Source organism: Onychomys torridus, chromosome 9 (assembly GCF_903995425.1).
Source record: "Onychomys torridus chromosome 9, mOncTor1.1, whole genome shotgun sequence".
Lineage (NCBI taxonomy): Eukaryota > Metazoa > Chordata > Mammalia > Rodentia > Cricetidae > Onychomys > Onychomys torridus.
Window position 1 is genome coordinate 39818059 of NC_050451.1, and position 21701 is coordinate 39839759.

The window sequence follows — 21701 nt, forward strand, 5'->3', positions numbered from 1 at the left end:
CACTATCTGGATTGGACCTCCCCAAAGGACTGCTGTGGTCCATGATGCCACCAGAGACCATGATGATGCCTATAGTCCATGCTTCTGTCCCCAGCACAATGAAATCCAAGATCATGTGATCATATGCAGAACATATGTACTGTTGCCTGAAGCTTTGGTGCTGTTCTTGGGCTTTGTTGCCTCTGGGGGCCATCCTGATGTGAGTGGAATGTATAGCCATCTGAGGCCATGTTGAGATCCAGTGGCCTTTGCAGCTGATGAGAACCATAAATGGGTCAGTGGTCCTGATATGGCCAAGGGCCATGTTGATGTCTGTGGCCCAGGTTACCATCTAAGCACATATTGATGTTTGTAGACTGGCCTGCTGCCTGAAGCCATGTTAATGTCCTAGGGCATGGGTGAACTGATCCTGCCCCTCCTGAGACAGCATGCCCTACCTATGACAGAAGAGCCCACCTATCTCTCCAATCAAAGCTCAGGGGCACCAGCTGTGGCATGGGCGTGGGAGAGCTATCCCTCCACCCCCACTGGAAGCCACACAGCAGTCCCAACAGTGGCATGAGTATGGGAAAGACAGCTCCATAACACATGGCTGCCCCATGGCTTCCCCCCTCAGTTGATGGCTTCTGGCATGGATGCAGGCGGAAAAAGACTCTTCCTCTCTTGGGGGCCTGGCCACTAGGGATTTGACCATGCTCTGGTGAGTGTGTGAACAACACAAAATGGACTTTTTTTTAATTGGGGGAGGAAGTCATGAGGGAGGGGTGGCAGATGTGGAAAGACTGGGAGGTGAGTGTAGTCAGGGTGCATGATGTGGGATTTCCAAATAATCAATAAAAACAATTTAAAAAAAGAAAGAAAGAAAGAGAGAAAGTAAATAAGAAAGAAAAGAAATGAAAAGGAAGGAAGGAAGGAAGGAAGGAAGGAAGGAAGGAAGGAAGGAAGGAACCTTTTGCAAAATAAACACAGAAATAAGGTAAATAGCAGAAGAAAGAAGAACTAGAGCCTGGCTACTTCTTTATAGCAAAAGCTACCAAGTCAGAAATGCACCACTGTGCAACTTCCTAGGATCCAGGGGAGTAAGTTAGTTATTGCTACCCAGTGTAAGCTAAGTCCTTTCACTTGCACCCTAAAGCATTCTCATTGGTTGCTGAACAGTACAAATGCTCATCATCTGATGAAACTTTGGCAGCCAGTATGACTTGGAAAGTAACAGTAAACTGGTCTATGGTGAGAGCAGGGGATAAAATGGAAGCAATACCTTTATCAAATAAAATCCTCAAACTCACTAATTTGCATTAATTTTGACATAAATATTAGAGATGCCAGCAGCTATGCTATTTTCCTCCAGCAAAACTGAGCTCCTCACAAAGCTTTTAACTCCAGATTTCCTGTGAATGTTTCTGAATGTCTGAAGGAAGCGTCTGGGAGCCTTTTGGGAGGCACAAAAAGTTGCAGTGCCAAGCAGAACTGTACTTGGAGAGAGAAATAGGTTGTGCTGTTTTGGTGATGAAGCTGTCTGTGCACATCAATGCAGCTCACTACCTTGAGCATCAGCATACAGGAGCACCTGAAGTATAGTCAATGACCCCACAAACAACCTTCTCCATTGTCATGTAAGGCAGCTCTATCAGAAGAGAAAGAGAAGATGAAAAGAAGAAATCCAAATTAAGTCTAGAGTTTAATTAATATCAAAGTACCAATATTGGTTTTACAATTTTGACACATGTAACACAGTGAACATGTAGTGTTCATAGTGGGCAAAGGTAAGAGAAGGGAACATGGGAATGCTCTGTACTATGTCCATTACTTTCCTGTACACCTAAAAATATTCCAATCAAAGGTTGTTTAAGTCTCCTTGAATTTTTTAGTAAGGCCCAGTCCTTCAACACAATTTATGAAGTACATATGTGCTCTTCTTTGTGCTAGAAGCACAATTCTGAACAAATGGACCCATCCCTACCCTGAGGGAACTAAGAGTCTAGCAGGCAGTGAACACATTAAACAGTCACAAAGATGAACAGAAACTGTAATTGCAGGCTGCAGTAAGTGCTTCAAAGGCAAAGAGCATGAGATGATAGAGTGCAGAGTTGAACAGCCCTGAGATGATGGCACTTAATATAAGGCCTGATCAGTGAGGAGGGGGCCACCAGGTAGCAGCCCAGGAAGAAACAACCAAGTCTTTGTCAGTCCAAAAGCATGAGGGTTCTGGAGCATGTGCCAAGATGACACAGCACAAGGAGAGTGAGGGGGAGTAGAGCCAGCTGAAGAGCCAGCGACAGGGGACTCTGGTCTGGGTTCAGAATTTTATAGTTTTCTGAAGAGTCTCAGAAACCATTTACATTCATTACCTTTCTGTTGCTATATTAAAGCACAATGATGAAAGCGATTTATGGAGGAAAGAGTGTATTTTGACTATGGTTCCAGAAGGATAAGAGCCTATCAGTGTGGGAGGCAAGGCCGCAAGCAGCAAGCAAGGCTGCTGAAGAAAACTGACTCGTATCTTCAAAAGCCAACAGGGAGTAGAGACAAAGAGGAAGTGGCTAGGTGTTTTCAGTGCTCAGAGCCTACCTCCAGTGAGAATCTTAAGTCTCCCCAAACAGTGGGACCAACTGGGGACCAAGTATTCAAATATCAGACCTATGAGAGATGTTCTCACTCAAGCTGCTACACCACTGAAGACCTTAACCAGAGGGATGGTAAGAATCAAGTAAGGCTCTTGAAGGATCGCCGTGAGGTGGTGCCAACCTGTAACCTCAGTTAGAAGGTGGAAGCCAGAGGGCTGCAAGTTCAAGATCATCTTGGGCTACTTTCTAACTACAGCAGCAGCAGCAGCAACAACAACAACAACAACAACAACAAAAGACCCACCAGCATTATTCTAAATCACCATGGCTACTAATTCAATGTGGATCAGAAACATCAAACCAGGCAACATCCGATTCATGTATTCACAGTTTTGAAATCATTGAAAACCAAAACTTTCTCAACTTCTAAGTATTTCTGTTCTAAAAAGACTGGAAATTCTAATGGTACAATTTCAGGTGTGCATGCCACTTTTGTAGAACCTGTCACCCTAATTCCAAGCAGGGATGATGGTGCTCCAAATCCTTCCTGAACTCACTGGGGCTGAATCTTTCCTATAAAATACATATAATTAAACACAGTCCTAAGCAAAAGTTCAAGACAGACACCAAACACATGTGGTGTGGAGCACGGTAAGATGGCTGCAGGAAAACTTTCCTTCTCTGACACCCTTAGGAATCTCATCTTTACTAAGGCAAAAATAATTCTTACTTTGTATGTCCAGTTTTCAGGACCAAGAAAACATTATTGACACCTCACTGGGGCCATCTTGGCTCTAGCCCAAGTCTAAAAATAGCAAACCCCAGGCTGCAGAAGACTGTAATTTTTCAATCCCTGTTTAAAATATACAATGTTAAATGTCATTCTTGATTACAGTACACTGAGTCTGAAGGCCCTGGGATGTTGCCCTCTCTGACCTAGAAAAAAAGTATGTCTTCCAAACTTGATTTAATCATTGACCCTCAACAAGGCTTCATAAGCAGCCTGCAATGCCATTTGCAAGCTCCCTAGAGACTTCACCCTGAGCAGACACCTGGAGTTTCCAAGTTTGTAAGATTGGACAGTGTCTATAATCCCACTGAATTTGTTGTAGATCCATGTGAAAAGGCTATCAGGACCAGAAGAACAGATGGAAACTTGGGAAGAAGAGGGTCTCATATATCATACATGTGTCTGGATGTGGAAACTAGAGATTAATGTCAGGCTCTGTCCACCTTGGTTTTTTTTGTTTGTTTGTTTTTGTTTTTGTTTTTGTTTTTTGAGACAATGTCTCTCCTTGACTTGAAGCTTATCTATCAGTCTGGGCAGGCTGGCCAGTGAGCCCCAGATATCTGCTTGTATTCTGCTTCCCCAAATTTGGGATTATAAGCACATGCACATTTGGCTTACATGGGTTCTGGAGATCAAACTCAGGTCCTTATGCATGCCAGGCAAAAACTTCACCTATTTGTGCTATCTATCCAGCTCTAGTATTATAGTCTATGATTTGATAAAAAAAAAAAAAATGTATGCAAATCTCTGTGAAACAAATTGCTATCAAGATGACTTTCTGGTCAACTGATTCTTTTCCCTAAAAAAGTCCCCTGCTTTCACCATCAATACTGCAGGTCAGTCAGGTAGCCAGGATGCAGTAAGTCTGCCCTACCACCACCCATAGCATCTAGAGTGTGTATATAAATTGGAACAAAGAGTGGCTTTTCCCAGGATTCTGGATTTAGAAGTAAGAGACTCTTGCTCAATCTGTCTGTGCTCTTGAATAGAGGACACGTAAACACTAAAACTGGTGGCAGTGACTATTTTTGACCATTTGGGCAAGGAAACAGAGAAGCCAGCCTGCTGCAGAGATGAGAAGGAAGAGCACCTACCAGAAAAGAAAGAGAGGGCTTCCTGTTTTCCCAATCACAGGATGCTGCTGATTCCCACATAGAGCAGTGTGTCCCTGTGCTCCAACCCCACAGAGACACTGCAGGACCCTTCAACAGCTTCCAAAACCAAACAAGCCATTGCTAACACTCTGGGTCTTTCCATTGTATTTAGTCTCAAATGACTGAGAACCAGTTTGTACAAATTCTGTAAGCCAAGAGTTCTGAAAGAATTTTGTTTAATCAATTTTGGCCTCTCAAAGCAAATAAACAAATCATCCTAAAAAAGTAGTTTAAAAAGGCAAGGCACAAAAGTGTGTGTGTGTGTGTGTGTGTGTGTGTGTGTGTGTGTATCACAATTATAGCTACAATGGTAACACTATAGTTTCTATTTGTTAAAAGATCAAGAAATGAAACCCTAAATGTATTCAGAAGATTTCAGAGAAATTAGCTAAAATATAAATACTTATGTTAAGAAAGCAAGATTATTTTTCTTCTTCTTTATATTCCTCTAATTTTGGAAGTTTATAGGGACTACAAAGATACTTTTTAACTACAACATAAAATAGCCTGTCTGTTATATTTACTGCTATGTAAGTAGCATTTAGAAAGAGCTCTCCCCTTAATATTCCACATAGGGGAAGAAAAATGTTACTTCCCATAGACCATTGCCAAATTTACCTTACTTATCACTTCCTCCTCCTCGGTTGCCTCTTACCCTACCTGTACCCCACCCTCTCCAGGCACACAGCCTGCTTCTTGGAGTCCACTGTTCCCTCCCCCTTTCTCTTTCCAGCCACTCTTTTCACTTCGATGGCTGAGTTCCTGCCTCTCCAGACATGCAGACTCATTCTATTTCTTGTTGATTCTGGATTTGCTCCCCTTTCTTTTGGATTAGTCTATGATACAAATATTTGTGGCAAATGAGTTCCAGTCCACTTTAAACAAAATATGTCTTGTTACAGTCCAGGTAGGAGTGTTTCAGTTGTAGCATTGGGTCAACCATGAGCAGATGGAGGGGAAGGCAATGTCCACAAACAGGCATCATTGTGAATGTCATAATTGGTAAATTGCCTTTAACATCTTGATAACATACTTTTATTTTTAGCAACAACCATGCAAAATGCAATGTGGATATAAAGAAATAATTTATTTAAGGAAAAAGTGAGTACCTTTGGAACTATATACCTGTTCCTTTCATTTTCTCCAAAATCTTAGCAGTTTTCATATACTGAATTGGGCATTAATAGGCAGATATTTTGTAGGAAGTATTTATAGAATCCTCTCAACCATTTATGTGTGATGGCTTGGTTGTCAACTTGACACAGCCAGGGAAGAGAACCCTCAGCTTTGAATTGACTCCACCATATTCATCTGTTTGGGGGTGCTAACTGGTAGAAGATGTCCCAGAGAACCGTGGGCAGTACCATACCTGAACTAGTGGTCCTGGGATAGATCAGAATAGTAGCTAAATACATGTGGAGGCAAGCCAGTAAGCAGCACCCCGCTATGGTGTCTGCTTCAGTCCCTGCCTCCAGGTTCCTGTTTGAGCTCCTGTCCTGGCTTCTCTCCCTGATGGACTGTGACTTGTAAGATGAATTAAATCCTGTTGTCCCTAAGTTGGTTTTGGTCAATGTTCTCACAGCAACTGAAGGCAAAAACAATACACTGTGAAACAGATCTTATCATCCCTTTCTTTTTTTAACAGAAATAAAATTGTTGTCCTGATAAATTAATCCTTGTATACAAATTTAAAAGGCTGCCAAGTGGCTGAGTAGAAGGATGGGCTTGTCTGTGTTTTCCTGTTGTCAAAGTTTATCGCCTTTGGGCTAGATCTCATTCTCCAACAGGTCATAGAATAGGCAAATAACATATATCTGAAATGTAATGCTAAACCTAATGTGGGTAAATAGCAGTGGTATTTTATAATATGTGTCTTAAGGTTTTATTACTCTGAAGAGACACCATGACCATGGTAACTCTTATAAAGGAAAACATTTAATTGAGGCTGGCTTACAACTCAGAGGTTTAGTCCATTATCATCACAGAGGAAAGTATGGTGGCATGCAGGCAGACACAGTGTTGGAGAAGGAGCTGAGCATTCTACATCATGATCATCAGGCAACAGGAAGTGAATGTCACACTAGATCTGGCATGAGCATTTGAGACTTCACAGCTTGCCCCCTAGTGACACATTTCCTGCAACAAAGCCACATTTCCTAATAGTGCCATTCCCTAGGAGCCTATGAGGCCATTTTTATTCAAATCACCACAATATGTTTGTCTAGTTTATTATACATTTGTGTTTTCAATTCATATTATATGAATATATAATAAACTACCACACTATACAACAGCACAACAAAAATTCTGATCAGGGAGGCATGTAAATGACACTTATTTGTACAAGATACACCCCTCATATATGAAGAAGCACAACTCCTGTCACCAGGATATACACTAACTATAAACAGGAATAAATATCTAGTGCAGTCATTTCACTAGTAAGATGCAGTTGCATAACTCATTCCTATATTAGGAGATACACTAGTGTGTCACAAGGATCAACAGGATAATTTCAAAAGAGAGAGTGGGGGAGACTCCATTTTCTTTCTTAGGCTTTTCATAAACATACACTGTTCTGTTTTTGTTGTTGTTGTTGTTGTTGTTTTTTGTTTTTTTTTGTTTTGTTTTGTTTTGTTTTTTATGTCTTTACTCAAACACAGAAAATCTTAAGACAGCCATACAGACTCGGAAGTTCACAAGCTTCAGTGCACTGGGTCAGATGATCATAGGCTGCTATTTGCAGATCCTCTTGACCCTGTCGTTGGTGGTAATCTTCCTTGTCCTCCCATCACTACCATCCTGAACTCTTTATTTTACAATGGAGAAGAGGTACTTTTTTCCAAAGAAAACCGAAATCATTCATTCATGAGTACAACAAACTTGACGGAGAAGAAAAATTTACCCAAGCTGAGATAAAAGTAAGTCCTCATCTTCCCCAAACTCTGAGAGTCAAACAGTCTCATGCAAAGCCAACAGCCCCTGATGGCTGACTAAGACTCAGAGGAGATGTGAGCACACAATATTGGGAACACAGAGGGAGGATTAACCCAGCCTGGGGCCAGCAGACAATTCCTATAAGACAATATTTAAAACAGGGACTTTAAATATAAATAGGAGCTTTCCTGCTAGGAAGGGCATGCAGGAGCATCTGGGCTAGTGTTTAGTAATGCTCAGAGAAAGAAAAGCACGTGGAGGCAACAGTGTCATTAAAACAGCGAGCTACTTCTTGATGAGACTCAGAGCAGGGTGTGTAGAAACCAGATGGGATTTATAAGAAAAGAAAAATCAGGCCTTAAAGCACATGCCAGTGATTAGTTAAGTAGGTTAAGATACTTGCATAGATGAGAAAGGATAGATAAACTAAAATTAAGTTATTAATATAGACCAATAGGAGAAATGTTTGGTATAAAATAAAAACACGTACATGTGCAGTTAGAAAAAAAAAACTGAAAGGATGTATACTAAAGTGTTAACACTAATCACCTCTGGGTGGTGGAATTATGAATAATTTTGTCCTAATCTTTCTTTGCTTCTGTGCCTTCCAGATTTTCTGCATTAAGCATGTATTATTTGGCAGTTTGGATGGAGAGGAAAGTATGTACTAAAATAGAATTTATAAGCTGGGCTTGAATTGTGATATCCTAAAGAGTTTGGATTTTATTCCACAGAAAATGAAAGACTCTTCCAGGTATTTGATTAGGGAAGTTGGACGAACAGACTTTTACAGAAAGAAACGTTAAGTAGGCATGCTGTGATGGAAGGTCTTGAAACTGGGAAAAATATGATAGACACAGCCATGCAGAGGCAGGAAGGACAGAAAGCACTTGGCTGGAGTAGAATAGACAGGACTTGTTAACTACAAAAGGAAAGGATTGAGGTGGAGAAGAACTCCAGAATTCTGGTGTGAGTAATTGCTTCTATACAGATACTGGAAGCTAACAGGCGTAATAAGAAGGAAAAAGGTGGAATGATGACTTGTTTCTTTATGTGACATGCCTGGAGGAATTCAGGTGGGTGTGCTACTAGAAAGTTTGGAATATGGGCCTGGATGTAGGAAATAGAGGGGCCTAAGAGTACACTTGCATAAGACATGGAGGAGTCTGAGACTGAATGAGCTCAACTGGATAAAGCAGAAAGTAAACAGGACCTTGGGAACTGCTGAGTTGAATCAGCCATTGGCACACTCAGAGGACCATAGAGTCAGAAGTGGGTAGAATTCTTGTCTTCTATTTTGATTTACAATACGATACATATTTCTGAGGTGCAATGGGATGTTTTAATGTTTTGCATATGCATTGGGTAGTGATCACACCATATACATTGGTCTGTCACTTTAAACTTTATCATTTCTTGATGTGAAACATATTTAAATTTTTCTCTCCTAGAAGTGGAAAGAGTTTTTCTTTGGATAGAGTATGGTCACAGCTGGCACAAAGCAAGGGGCAGGGCTTACCACAAATCTTCAACTGCTAATAGACTGTCACTACAGTCTATAGAAAGAAAACAGGACAAGAACAAAATCATAGGTCAAAGAAAGGCTGCTGGCTATCTGCGCCCAGGGATAAGTAGGAAAGTTTTTGGAAATTACTGATGGATTCTTCTGAGAACAGCTGGACTCTTGAAAGCCAAGGCTGACCTGCAGCAAAGCTGTGGTGAGACAGTGATTCCAGACCTCTTTTGACAAACAAAGATATTTATGTCATCAGAGAAGCACCCAATGTCCTATTTCGTCCTACATTTCAGCCCTCCCTCTAACCACATAATTCCTAACTTTATTTCCACTAACTTTTGATGGTGCTGAGTCCTTCAACACCTCAATCTTCCCATGTGTTCCCCAACTGTCCCTAATTATCTTTCTCTCCTCTCTTCTCTGCTTCTGCCAACTTTAAGAGCCATGCTCAATCATATACCACTTCCCTTGATAGAATTCATTTGCTGCTGTTATTTTTATTAAATCCATTGGAATTTATTAAATTCAAGGAATAAAATAAACTTCTCCAGCCCAGCTGAATTCCATTTGACTCATTCCATGCCTTTGCTGTGTCAGAAGAAGACAGTCTATTGGCTATTCTCAATTTAAATCTGTGACCAGAAATTTGAAATATCCAGTGACCCCTGTGCTTGAGCAGTTCCTCTATTTGTCTGTTTTAACAGCTCATGCGTTTTCTTCCTGACAACCTCTATGGCCTCTTCTCAATCCTCACTCAGTGGATAGTTTTGCTTCAGTCTGGAGAACACTGAAGCAATCAGCAGAGAAGTTCCAAAGACCTCTACCATTTCAGTGATCCATCCTCCAGAGCCTAATCCACAACTTTGGCCTCCCCACACTCCTTTGAAAGTAATGTCATTTCTATATTCTGTCTCTCTGACATCACTAACTTGTATATTGAGTTATTCATCTTTTCATGCAAATGTCCTGTTTACTTTAGACCCATTTTGACCCTACTGCCCTCATTTCTTCTGTTCCTTTTGCACAAAAATCCTTAAAGAATCTATATTTACAGTTTGCAATTTCTCCCCTCAAGTCTCTGTTACACACATTCTAGTGCGTGTGATCCCACCCACCATACTCTTGTCCACAGTCTCATTAAGTCTCTATGGCCCTCCATTGTCAAGTGCATGATCAGCTATCAGCTTCATTATACTTGACATTTTGAAGCACTGGATTCCTCTAACCATTCCTCCTGAAACATCAATGGTTTCCACTGCATTGCATTCTCCCAAGTATCCTCCTACCTCCCCTTAAGACTGTCTTGGTCTCCTTTATTGGTTTCCATTTTTCCTTCTGACCTCTTAATGTCAGAGAGCTCCTGCGTGCAGCCCTTGTACCTCATCTCTTCTCTGCATACACTTACTCCACGGAGGTCTCATCCAGTTTCAGATTTAAAACAATTTTTTTTAAGTGCTGGACAACCCCCAATGCATTTCCAAGTCAGACATCTTTCAACTCCAAACTTACTCTAACTCTCTGGCATTCCTAGTGTATCTGAAACATTCTCACACATGGGCTCACAACAACTCAGATTTATTCAAACCCCAAACTATACATTTTGTTTTCCTCTTTCTTATCAATACCACAAAGAGTTCACCAGGAGATCCTTTTGGTTCTAATTCAAATGCACCCAGAGTCAGAACACTTATCCCCACCTCCAATGCTGTCATTCAGGCCACCATCATCTCTCACCTAGGTTACCAAAATAATGTCCTAATTGGTGTGACTGATCCTTTTGAAAAGCAAGCCAAGTTATCTTACTCCATTTTCAGTACCCAAGAACTACCCATGCCATTCAGAGAACAACCCAAAAGACTGACAAGGACCTATAATGTTCTACCTCATATGATTCCCTCTGTTCCCCAGACCCTCTTCCAGATGCTCACTGCACTTCCTCTGTCATGCCAGACAGGTACACAGCACTGTCTGATCCCACTGTCTGGAATGTCTCCCTCCTGATGTTCACATGGCTAACTGTTCCACATTTCCCACAGCTTTGCTTAATTGTTCCCATGTAACATTGTGACAGGCTCTGCCTCCCCACTCCCAGAATTTCAGCCCCTTTCGTCCTGTTGTAATCTTTTTTTTTTTTTTTTTTTTTTTTTTGCCATAGCTGAGGACCGAACCCAGGGCCTTGTGCATGCTTGGCAAGTGCTCTACCACTGAGCTAAATCCCCAACTTGTAGTAATCTTTTGAAAATCACTATCATCTTGACACATACAAAAATATTTATATGGTTATTTTCTGGTTCCTTCTCTCTGAGACTTAGAACTCTAAAATTGAAAAGACTTTCATATGTCTTTTTGGGACATATTCCTTATATGTAGGAATTGCTCAATTAACAATTAACAAGAAGATGAATGTATGCATCCTACCTGATCACAGATAACTTAAGGTTAGCCTTTATCCTATTCCAAGTGTGTGTGTGTGTGTGTGTGTGTGTGTGTGTGTGTGTGTTCAGTAAACTGATCAGTAAATTGAACAGAATTTTTTAATGGATCAGTGGCCCATAGAAAACTTTGATTTATTTATATTTGATTACATTTCTTTTCATTTCTTCACCCTATTGAGTTTGTTCTTGATGAGTTGTAAGTTTAGAAACAAGGTACATTGAAACGAGGCTAATCTTGACATATTTTCCCCAAAATGAGCCCCCAATCTATCTCCAAAAAGGCAAACAGCATGGATCTCTAGAGAGCACCCCATCCTGAATATCTCATATATGATGAGTCAGGAGAGGGAAAAGCCACCTTACCTTTGCATATCTGATACTCCTTGCTGTAGCTTATTCCTAAATAGATTCCTCCAGATTTTCCCCAAGCTGTTGCTCAGTCCTGGTAGCAGCTAAATCAATTGACCATATTGTACTGGTTTGCTTCAATGTGTTTGTTTACTAGTTGAATCCTGCATCAAGAGCGGGATTATTTCATGGTGTTTGGTTTCCTGGCCCTCCTCCAACTCTCTCTCTCTCTCTCTCTCTCTCTCTCTCTCTCTCTCTCTCTCTCTCTGTCTCTGTGTGTGTGTGTGTGTGTGCATGTGCAAAATGACAATGTCACTCTTGCTCAGAAAGAGTATACATCCTGAGAGTTAAATTTGACTACCCTTGGCTCTCTGTTCTTCTGAGATTTGCTATCTTTAGTGGTTGAACTATGTGGCCTGAATTTAGGCAAGTGCCTACCACTAATAGGAATGCCAAAAGCATCTTTATCCTCTTTTTGCTTCCAGTTACAGCCTTGGCTGATGCACTTCCCTTTTTTGCCCTGTTATTGTCTTGCAAATGAAACATGTGCAGCTCTCTGAGCAAGTACAAAAATAAAATATGAACATGTTCTTATCTAAAATGCTACTTCCCCAGTATTCTTTCTGGGTTGCTCTTCATTAACCAAAGTTCCATTGTCACAAAAATTATAATACTCTGTAATTTTAGAGACAAGTTCTAAATTCTCTTGACCACCCAAATCTCTGGTTTCCAATTTAAATACTCAGAAATGGCATTCAAATAATTTCCACAAGGTCTAGTAAAGATTTCAGTTCAAGTGTTTAAGGTTAAAGAAGACACCCTTTGCCAACAGGAAAAGAAAAGAAAAACTACAAAATTTTGAGCCTGTAGTAAAAAGGTTTAAAAGAATGTTCCACAGCATGTTATTTTCCTTCCAGAAAATTCTAACACTATATAATTACTTTTGTATGGAAATGAATAATGTAAGCCACTATTGCTAAAAACAGCTAGACAGAAACATCCAAAGTAGACAGGCCTTTCCTGAGAGCAGATAAAATATTAAACTGGAAAATATCTGTATGAGGATGGCCCACAGGACAATGCTCTCTGGTTATTATTCATTTGTGAGACAGTATATCCCAGGACAAAGTTACATGGGAAATGAAGTGCTTTTTCATCTATGTGTCAAGATTAGTGTGGGTTCTCTGCTTCACACAGAACCTATAATATTGATGATCCCAAATTGCCGGGAAAAAATACCAATCAGAATGCATCTACGGCACATCTGGTTAAAAATAACAGCAGAACCATCAGTTAAGGTCCTTCTTTTGTGGCAGAAATGCTTTGGTAAGGAAAAACTGAAATTCCACTTGCATGGAGATTAAAGCGAAGCTACTCTCCCAGTTCAGAAAACAAACAAACAAACAAACAAATAAACAAAAAACAGGTTTCACTTTGGTGGTTGGCAGAACTAAACCCAGCAGATACAGTGGTGGGTTTATATATCAAGAAAATAGAAGGTAGAGACTAGGAACATAGAGCCCTTCACTGGCCCCCTTCACCTCTATTCTCAACAACATGGCGTGTGTGTGTGTGTGTGTGTGTGTGTGTGTGTGTGTGTGTGTGTGTAGATGAAACTGCTCCCAAAACCCGAGAGCATCCATGCAGACTGGCTTAGCCTAGCCAGAATAAAACTGGAATCCAACAGCTCAGAGGTGGCCGCGACGTGCAGCGGGGGCGGGTGGCTGTGTCTTGCTTCCCAATCCCACTCTGCCCGCCTTTTGCATGATTTCTCATCAAGCGCCGCAATTCAGGCACCTAAGCAGGTTCTTTTCTCTGCCCAGGATGGAGAACCTCCTAAGGACGTTTTATCATGAGCAATTCCAATACTGGCAACATTTCAATGGCCCACGGTGAACAAGCTGACCCACCCAGCCATCCCAGCCTCAACCAACTAATGCCCCCCACTGTCTTCGTCCCCAACGCCAGGTGAGCACCCTGGCACCCAGTAAAGCCTTTCCGAGTGGGTAGCCCAAGGGCTGATGGTCAGCTAGTGGAACAGCCATGTTAGCCTCCTTCAGGCATAAATCAGCCACCAGTGAGCTGACCGACGACGCTCAGGAGCGCTCGTCCTATCCTCTGCACGCCTCCACCCCCAAGACTGCGACTGTCCCCAAACTCCTGGGTTCAAGCGGTCAGCCCCCACGACTGCCTCAAGGTTCAGCACCGAGGACAGCAGACGGCGGACATACTTTTCTCCCTAGAGGTCCTAGAGGCCAGGAATGTGATTGTGAGAGCGCAGACCAGGCTGCAGGTGTCCTACTGCGCGCCCTCCCGCACCGCACCCCATGCCCCGGAGCGACCACCTCCCACCCTCTTCTCTCTCAGGACGGCCTCCCGGAGTCTTACTTTTCTGGCTGGAGTAACCAGGGTAATAGCCATAGTAGCCAGTAATCCGCAGGATCCGGTCCTCGATGGTGGCTACCCCGTTGGGGGCCGCCTTGACATCCATAGAGAGCGCGGGGCGGCGGCTCCCGGCGCCGCGGGGCGTAGATCAAAGCGCGGGGCCCGGGAGCTGCTGCAGGTGCCGCCGCCGCCGCCGCCACCGCCGCTGGTGCTGATGTTGCAGCTGGTGCTCCCGCGCCCCAGCTCTGACTCCACCGCCCGGCGCAGCTCGGGCTTCGCATCACAGCGGCGGCGGCAGCGGCGGCGGCAGCGGAACGGCCCCCACTCTGGCCGGCCTCTCCGTCAGCCTGGCAGCTCTCCCGCCCGCCACCAGCTCACTGCTGCCCGAATAGCGCCCCCTCACCTCGGACGCCCACCCAGGTCTGGGATGCATGTGGGCGCCCCACCTGGTCTCTGACTTTCACCAATAACCCTTGGGCCAAAAGTAGACACCTCCGAGCCCATTTGAGGGAAGGGATGGTCGCTAGGTGCTTAGGGTGAACAGCTGTAGGTGGGAGAGACCCATAGAGAACTAGGGGCAAGTAATTAAAGAGATGCACACTGTAGTTCAGCACTTCTTTTCCTACCCTGCGTTTCTTCCATGCTGCTGCCCATCCCGCCTTGGATCTGAGAATATGAAAGCATCCACAGGCGTTAATCCTTGCAACTCGTCTAGACAACTAAAGATCCTTTTTTCTTTCTACGAATTGAAAAGAGAAATGAATCCCCAGCAGGTGGTGTGTGGAATGCTTATCCAGGTGAACACAAAGACTTTAAGAGTTACAGTCCTCACGGGACCCTCTGCCCTCCAATAAACACAACAAAGGCTAGGACCACGCATCTGAGCACAGCACACTCATTTGCCCAATTCCAAATATCCCATAATCTAAAGAAAACGTATTTTCTTCTTTCTTGTCACACTCAACAGAAGTGAGGCCTTTCAAATTGTGTCTGGGCACGGGAGTTGTTGCGACGATCCGGAGAGAAAGACTTCCTCTCTATGCAGAACATTTCGAAGCTCTATGATCAGAGTGAGCAACTGTTAAACAAATGTGGCTTGTCAGAGTTGATGAGAGGCCCTGGGGTTAGGTGAATGCAAGGAGCAAACGGCTACCCTGCTCATAGTTTACAGCCACAGTCTCCTAAAAAGTAATCTTCCAGTCTTCGCCTCCTATGGGAAAGGACACATGAGGGAGGAGTGGAGGCAGCCGTTATCTTGGAGGCAGTCAGATCCCCCGCAAGCCCAAGAGGTATTTGACATCCCTGCCAATTTTCACATTTCTAAAGGTCATGAGAGGTGGGGAGCAGAAATGTGAGTTCATTTCCCAGCTCCTTTCTTCCAATAGTCCCTTCACTGTAGATAGGCCCTTAAGAACAAAGAAATCAGCCAGGCCATGGTGACACACTCCTTTAATCCCAGCACTTGGAAGGCAAAGGCAAGAGGATCTCTGAGTTAGAGGCCAGCCTGGTCTACACTACACAGTGAGCTCCAGGACAGCCAGGGCTACACAGAGAAACACGGTCTCAAAAAACCAAACCAAACCATCCAACCAGTCAACCAAACAAATAAAAACTAAAAACAAAACAACAAACAAAACAAAATGTGCAAACCATTTTCCTAAGATGACATGGGCTTTATTTAACATGTGAAAGTGCAGCATTTGACAGTGGGCTGATCATCTTTATTCAGACACAACGTTCTACAAGGCCTCTTGAGAACAGACTGAGTCTCAAATGGGTGTGGCTGTGAAGAGAGTCCCTAAAGAAACCAATTTCCTGCTGCACCTGTTTATTGGGTTAGAAGAGAAGTGTGAAAGGTCAGACAGAGCCAAAGGGCAAATTTGATGCTTTCCAATGGGAGAAATGCTCAGAGCTATGGGAGAAAGCTAAATGTTTGAAGCAAAAAAGGAAAGAAGTATATTCATCCCCATTCCGATGTAATTTGTAGCATGTTTTTGTTAGTTTTACTATTTGTATAGCAAATTGTATATAAAATACATTTATTGCACACAGAAAGATATATTGATTAATTTAAAATGTTCCTTTTGTTTAAAGTTTCTATAAAACAGAAATTGCCTGTATTACATAGAGTATGCATTCAATATCATTCATTTTAACAGAACACACTAAGGTACATTTAATAAGATAGTAATTGGGAAATGATAAAAAAAAACCTTCAGAAGTAACAAACATATTAATAGATAGACTTGAAAGGCAACTGATTTTGCCCTATGAGTGCTTATACTGTTCATAGTCTGCCTTGGAAATACAATTTTAAATAGGAGAACATTTACAGATGTCTTTAACCATTTGCAAAGGTCAATTGATCACAGGTACATGCTATACTCTAGAATATGCTTTTTCAATGGAGGGAAATGAAATTATATATATATAAACTTCTGCTAGTAATAAGGACTCACTTGCAAATATAATAGTGGTTTTTCTTCAGCTTTTCAGATCTTTTTCTGGACATCCTTGTAAAATTTTAGAAATTATATCGAGAGGAGAATTTGTGAAGCATTTTTATGTGCTTACGTGCTAAATCACTTTCCACAATCAAGACAGATATTCAATTTTATAAAATTGCCTCAGATCTATTCTGGAAGAATTAAGGAAAGAGGTAATTTAACAAATGAAGATTCAAAGTGGTTCACGATGCTTATGACAATCCTTCATACGATTCCTCTGTTCCTCATAAATCATTCTCCAACCCTAAAAATTGCTTACAGTTTTTGAAAAAATTTAAGTATTGTGTGAATATACATGGGATGTGTGTATGTGCATGCATATGGGTCAGAAGTTAGAAGAGGGCATCAGATTTCATGAAACTGTTATAGTTGTGAACATCTGACATGGATTCTGGGTCCTTTGGAAGAGAATGAAATTCTTTTAATCATGGAATCATCTCTCTAGCTCCTGACTGCAACATTTTAGTTATATCATCAAGGCATTTAACCAAGGGCATCCAACTGTGATTCTGAGTTTTGATATCTGGGACATATTTATTTTAGTGGTCTGGTAGACTCAGCTTAGATATTTATGCTAATTGTGTATAAAAACCAATCTATGTTGTTAAAACATATCAAATCAAGTAATTCATGTGATGGGCACATCATGCACAATCACATGGATATAAGCACACACAATATACACACACATTGCTAAAAGGAGTGGAAATTACTCCCCACTCCTCTGAGAAATTAATGTAGTGTGCATGCTTTCTTGAGCTAAAAGTAATAAGACTGCTTAAAGAGCCAAGAACATTGAAGCTTCTATTCCTGAGGGAAAAGTCTTTTGTACAATCCTGACGGCTGTGCCCAGGGTTGACCTCCAACAACTTGCACAATGTTAGTGTTTAAAAACCATCTGGCTTTTAGCCAATCAAGAAAGGGCACCTGGGAAGGAAAAGCTATGGCCTTCATACACCACTTTAAAGAAAGCTGTTTTGAATATTTAGCTATTACATCATCAGCTGCTCCATTTGGAATGCTGACAGGGCCTTTCTATTCTAATTTTAGGCAAAGGCGAGCATTGCTAATTTACCTTTCAGCTGAAAGGTGCTGGGGATCCAGAAATCTGGGTGTCTGTGTGGGAAGTAAGGGCAGAGTCTATGCTTCTTCACTCTGAAGCGGCAAACTTGTTCTAGGGAATATTTTCCATGCTCAGTTCCCTGGAAACGCACTGAGCTTCTTTAGAGAGAAAATCTTAAGTGATTTCAACAAAATTGAATTTTAGAACATATCTTCCCCCTTTTCTGTCTGTCTGTGTCTGTGTTCTTCTGTCTCTTCTCCAGTTTCCTTTCCCTCTTCTTCAGTGGTATAGTACAATAATTTGGAACAAAGACTGTGGAGCCAGACTGCCATGGGTGCTCTATGACCTCATCATTCTCTAGCTGTGCAACTTTGGTAAGTCTCTTAAATTATGTATGACTCCATTTCCTCACCTTTAAAATAAGAACAGTTATGATTCTTTGTACCCCCTCACATAGTAGTGACTGACACATCATAAGCTTTGTAAATGGTAGGTAGCACTGTTTTCCTCTGTGCATACCTAGAGCCCTCCAAATGCCTCTCTTCTTCTGTGAAACTGGCTCATTGCTCCTACCTCACTGTATTTCTGTGGCAGTGAAGTTGGTAGTATATAAAAATGTGGCCAGAGCCTGGCTCCAAGTGACACACAAGAAATGTTAATGTTGCTTTTCCAATCCTACCCTTGTTCCATCTATTATTTATTACTTAATTAATTCATACTCTAACACTTTAGGAGTTTTTCTGTGGCAGTTACTTTCACAGGTCTCCTTCAATTCTTTGAACCAGGACAGGAATCATGGGAGGCAGGTCTTATTTACCCAAGGAACTTGGTTGACTTCAGGAGTTGACTTCAGGATGAGATGGGAAAAAGACTAGTTGTTCTAAGACACTACCTTGACTTAGTGTTCTCTGGAAGTTGGACATCCTTGGAAGATCTTTGGGGTGCTCTGTGGGAGGATGAACTATTGCCACTGGGCTTCTCGCCCTCAGCAATGTCTGGTGCCTACCAGCTTGTCCAGAACAGCAGAGCTTGAATGAAGTAAATCTCCAAAGTGCTACAGGAGCCTCAATAATACTGAGACTACACTTTCTACTGTTTTTTTTTTTTTTAATCAGGGTGGGAAGTCAGAGTAAGATTTACAGTAACTCAGAGTGAATAAGACTTTTTCAAACCTTTCTGAACAGCTGTGTTGTTTGTTATATACTCAAACTTGGTACATACTTTACAAATAAATTTTTCTGTAATTTAAATGTCCTAATATGCTCTACACACCAGTCTCAAACGTGCTTTGTGCTATTTATCACATGAGGTTTAACATAACATTACCTGTAAAAATGCCAAGCCTGCTGAAGCAGTCATTAGTACTGTTTGCCAAATATTTATCATCCTCCCCCATTTTAGCCATAGGATGGAGCTGCACTTCCTGCCCCCTTGTGGCTGTGGGAAGTTATGTGACTGATGCTCTTCTGTGTTCAAAAAGGGACATTTGTCATCCCAGCCGGGGGTGGTATAACACTTAAGTGTTTTCTTTCCCTCTGTCATTGTGATCATCAGTATTCAAGATGACTTTGACATATAAATGTAATGTTACTAAAATATTAAAATTGAAAGGAATTTGAATTCCTTCTACCAACACTATATTTAATTTTAAATCACAGTATCCTTACCCTTTGAGTTTTGTTTTGGTTGGTTTTGTTTTCCTTTGTTTGGGAATTTGCTTGTTTGTTTATTTGTCTGTTTTGTAAGGCCTGGTCTGGACTTCTTGGGGTAGTTCTGACCAGGCTTCAAATTCATAATTTTCATGCTTCAGCCTTCCGAGTGCTGGGATTACAGGCATACACCATCACACAAACTCCTCTTTACCAAAGACATACCACACATATTTAAGAACCATCAATTAAAGCAATTTATAAATAAACCATAAGAAGACATAAGTGCATTGTTAGAAACATCATGAACGAACAGAAATCATAGAGAACAGACTGTTTCAAACTTATTAGAATATAGCAATAGGATAGAAAGCCCACAACATGCACTCAATAATCTCACATCTGAAACAATAACTGCTATTAAAGGAAATTTCAAGAAAGACTTTGGCTTTTGTGTCAAGAAATAATTTTTAGAAAAATATATTCCCAAGGCTTTATTTCATCATTATTTCAATGTCTGTGACATTCATCCAAAAATGCTCTTTAAACACCATGAGACAATACAGAAGCAGCATACTGGATAGTTCTCTTTCTTTCTCTGGCTACTGGATGATGCTGGAAAAGACTCCTGACTAATCAGAGACAGCTTAGCTCTCAACGGAGGCACAGAAAGGATTGTGCCAAATACCTTTCATTCTCTGGTTCTCTTGCTTAACCTTTGGAATGATCAGCTTTGCAAGGATTTCTGTGGGCTTCAGAAAAGCCAGAGGCTGACAGCCTGGGGCTTCCTTATTGATACTGACATGAAAATGTACCTGCTTGATTCAGGGTTTGTAACCCAAAAGTTCAGGGCAAATGTAGCATCAGACCAAACTGCAAGACCAGGAGATCAGAGCTGGTACACAAAGTCATCTCCATTCTGTTCTCAAGAGCTTGCCCTAAGAAACAGTCACTTGTTCAGTCTCTTGCCAACATCAAGAATCAGTTTACTGCTCTGTCTGAATGTTAAATCCTGGTCAGTACAATAACATGTCCTTTCTAGTACATATCCTAGTATAGAAAAATCCACCTCTTTCCCAAGCTCTGCTTTCTACAGAACACAAATGAAAACATTAATTTTTCAAGGCTCTCGTCATCCTCTCCAGATTCCGAGTTGGAAACTAAGTGGAGAGAGTGCTGGCCATGTTGGCAGTGGGCAGCATGCCGGCAGTATAAGCTGTGAAAGCAACTACTTTAATATGTTCATGGTTAAAAATTACAGATTTTGTATTTTCCTGTTATTCATATAGTCACAGCATATAATCTGGTATGTCCCCAAGATCACCCTATAGCATGATCTGAGGGGGAAGTTTATAGACACCATTGTCTAGCTAGGCTTTCAAGTTGTGTTTTATGGAAACCAGATATCTTCTGAATTCCAAGAGGTAAAGAGACTAAAGTAATATTTCATGTTCTCACAAGTTTTGTATTCTTGTGACCATCAAGGAACAATCCTGAGAACAAACAAAGAATTGAATCAACTCAAACCTCAAGATAGGAAAATGGTTTAGAAAATCACAATGAATCCATTGACTAGAATATTCTGAAGAACTTAAAATAATAGTAACAAAGACCATGGAGCAATAAGAAAAATGTCAAGATTATGAATATGCTTCAAAATATTCTAAAATATTATCCAGTCATATTACATTATAAATAACATGTATACATTCAAAGAAACCCTAAAACTCTTTCCAAGTTTGTTCTCCAGTGTTTTATGTGCACTATGCTATCATGTGCTGCCTGTACATTAATCTCTTCAGTAATTGCAACTATCTGCATTCCAGCAAATGTCACGAGGTCTGACTAAAGGTCTCTAGTTCTTCTATCTCCCCATGTTCTCATAAATAATAACTCAGAGCTCCATGACAACAAATGCATAAAAATTTTTAGAAATCTCAAAGAAGCCTTAAAAACTCTACAGATTCTTATACTAATAAGGTGCTCCTGGGACATAACAGTTCAGCCCCAAGTACTAGCTGATGCTGTGTAGTAGAACCAAGTGATGAGAACATCCATGCTTGAATACTCTTGGGTACTACTTGGGTAGATGCATCTTTATCTGACTAATGCTATCAGTTGTTCAGCTACTTATAAAGATTTTCTTTTGAGGAACCTTTTCCGATGACCCCATCCCCTTTCTGAAGGGACCAGATATTTTTTCCAACAGAGCTCTTTGTATACAACATGTCATTCCCATGCTGCATGATGAAGTTCCTCAAAGATAGATACTATGTTTTCTTCATCATTGCTTGACCAGTGAATGAGCAGAGCTTCTCAGAGTGTCTGGCACTGTCAGGCAGTCAGAACA

At 41.4% G+C, this 21701-nt stretch overlaps 1 protein-coding gene across 2 annotated transcripts in view; it reads right to left on the reverse strand.

Moving 5' to 3' along the window:
* The window catches only part of Slc35f4 (solute carrier family 35 member F4), a 238710-nt gene extending 224187 nt beyond the window's left edge, over positions 1-14523 (reverse strand). The window contains exon 1 of one of the 2 annotated variants that reach the window (XM_036199560.1): positions 14136-14523. In XM_036199560.1, coding sequence (XP_036055453.1) covers positions 14136-14238 — 103 coding nt within the window. In that variant the 5' untranslated portion in view covers positions 14239-14523. The remainder of the gene's footprint in view (positions 1-14135) is intronic. The other variant, XM_036199561.1, reaches the window with a different exon arrangement.
* Between the last annotated feature and the right edge of the window lie 7178 nt (positions 14524-21701).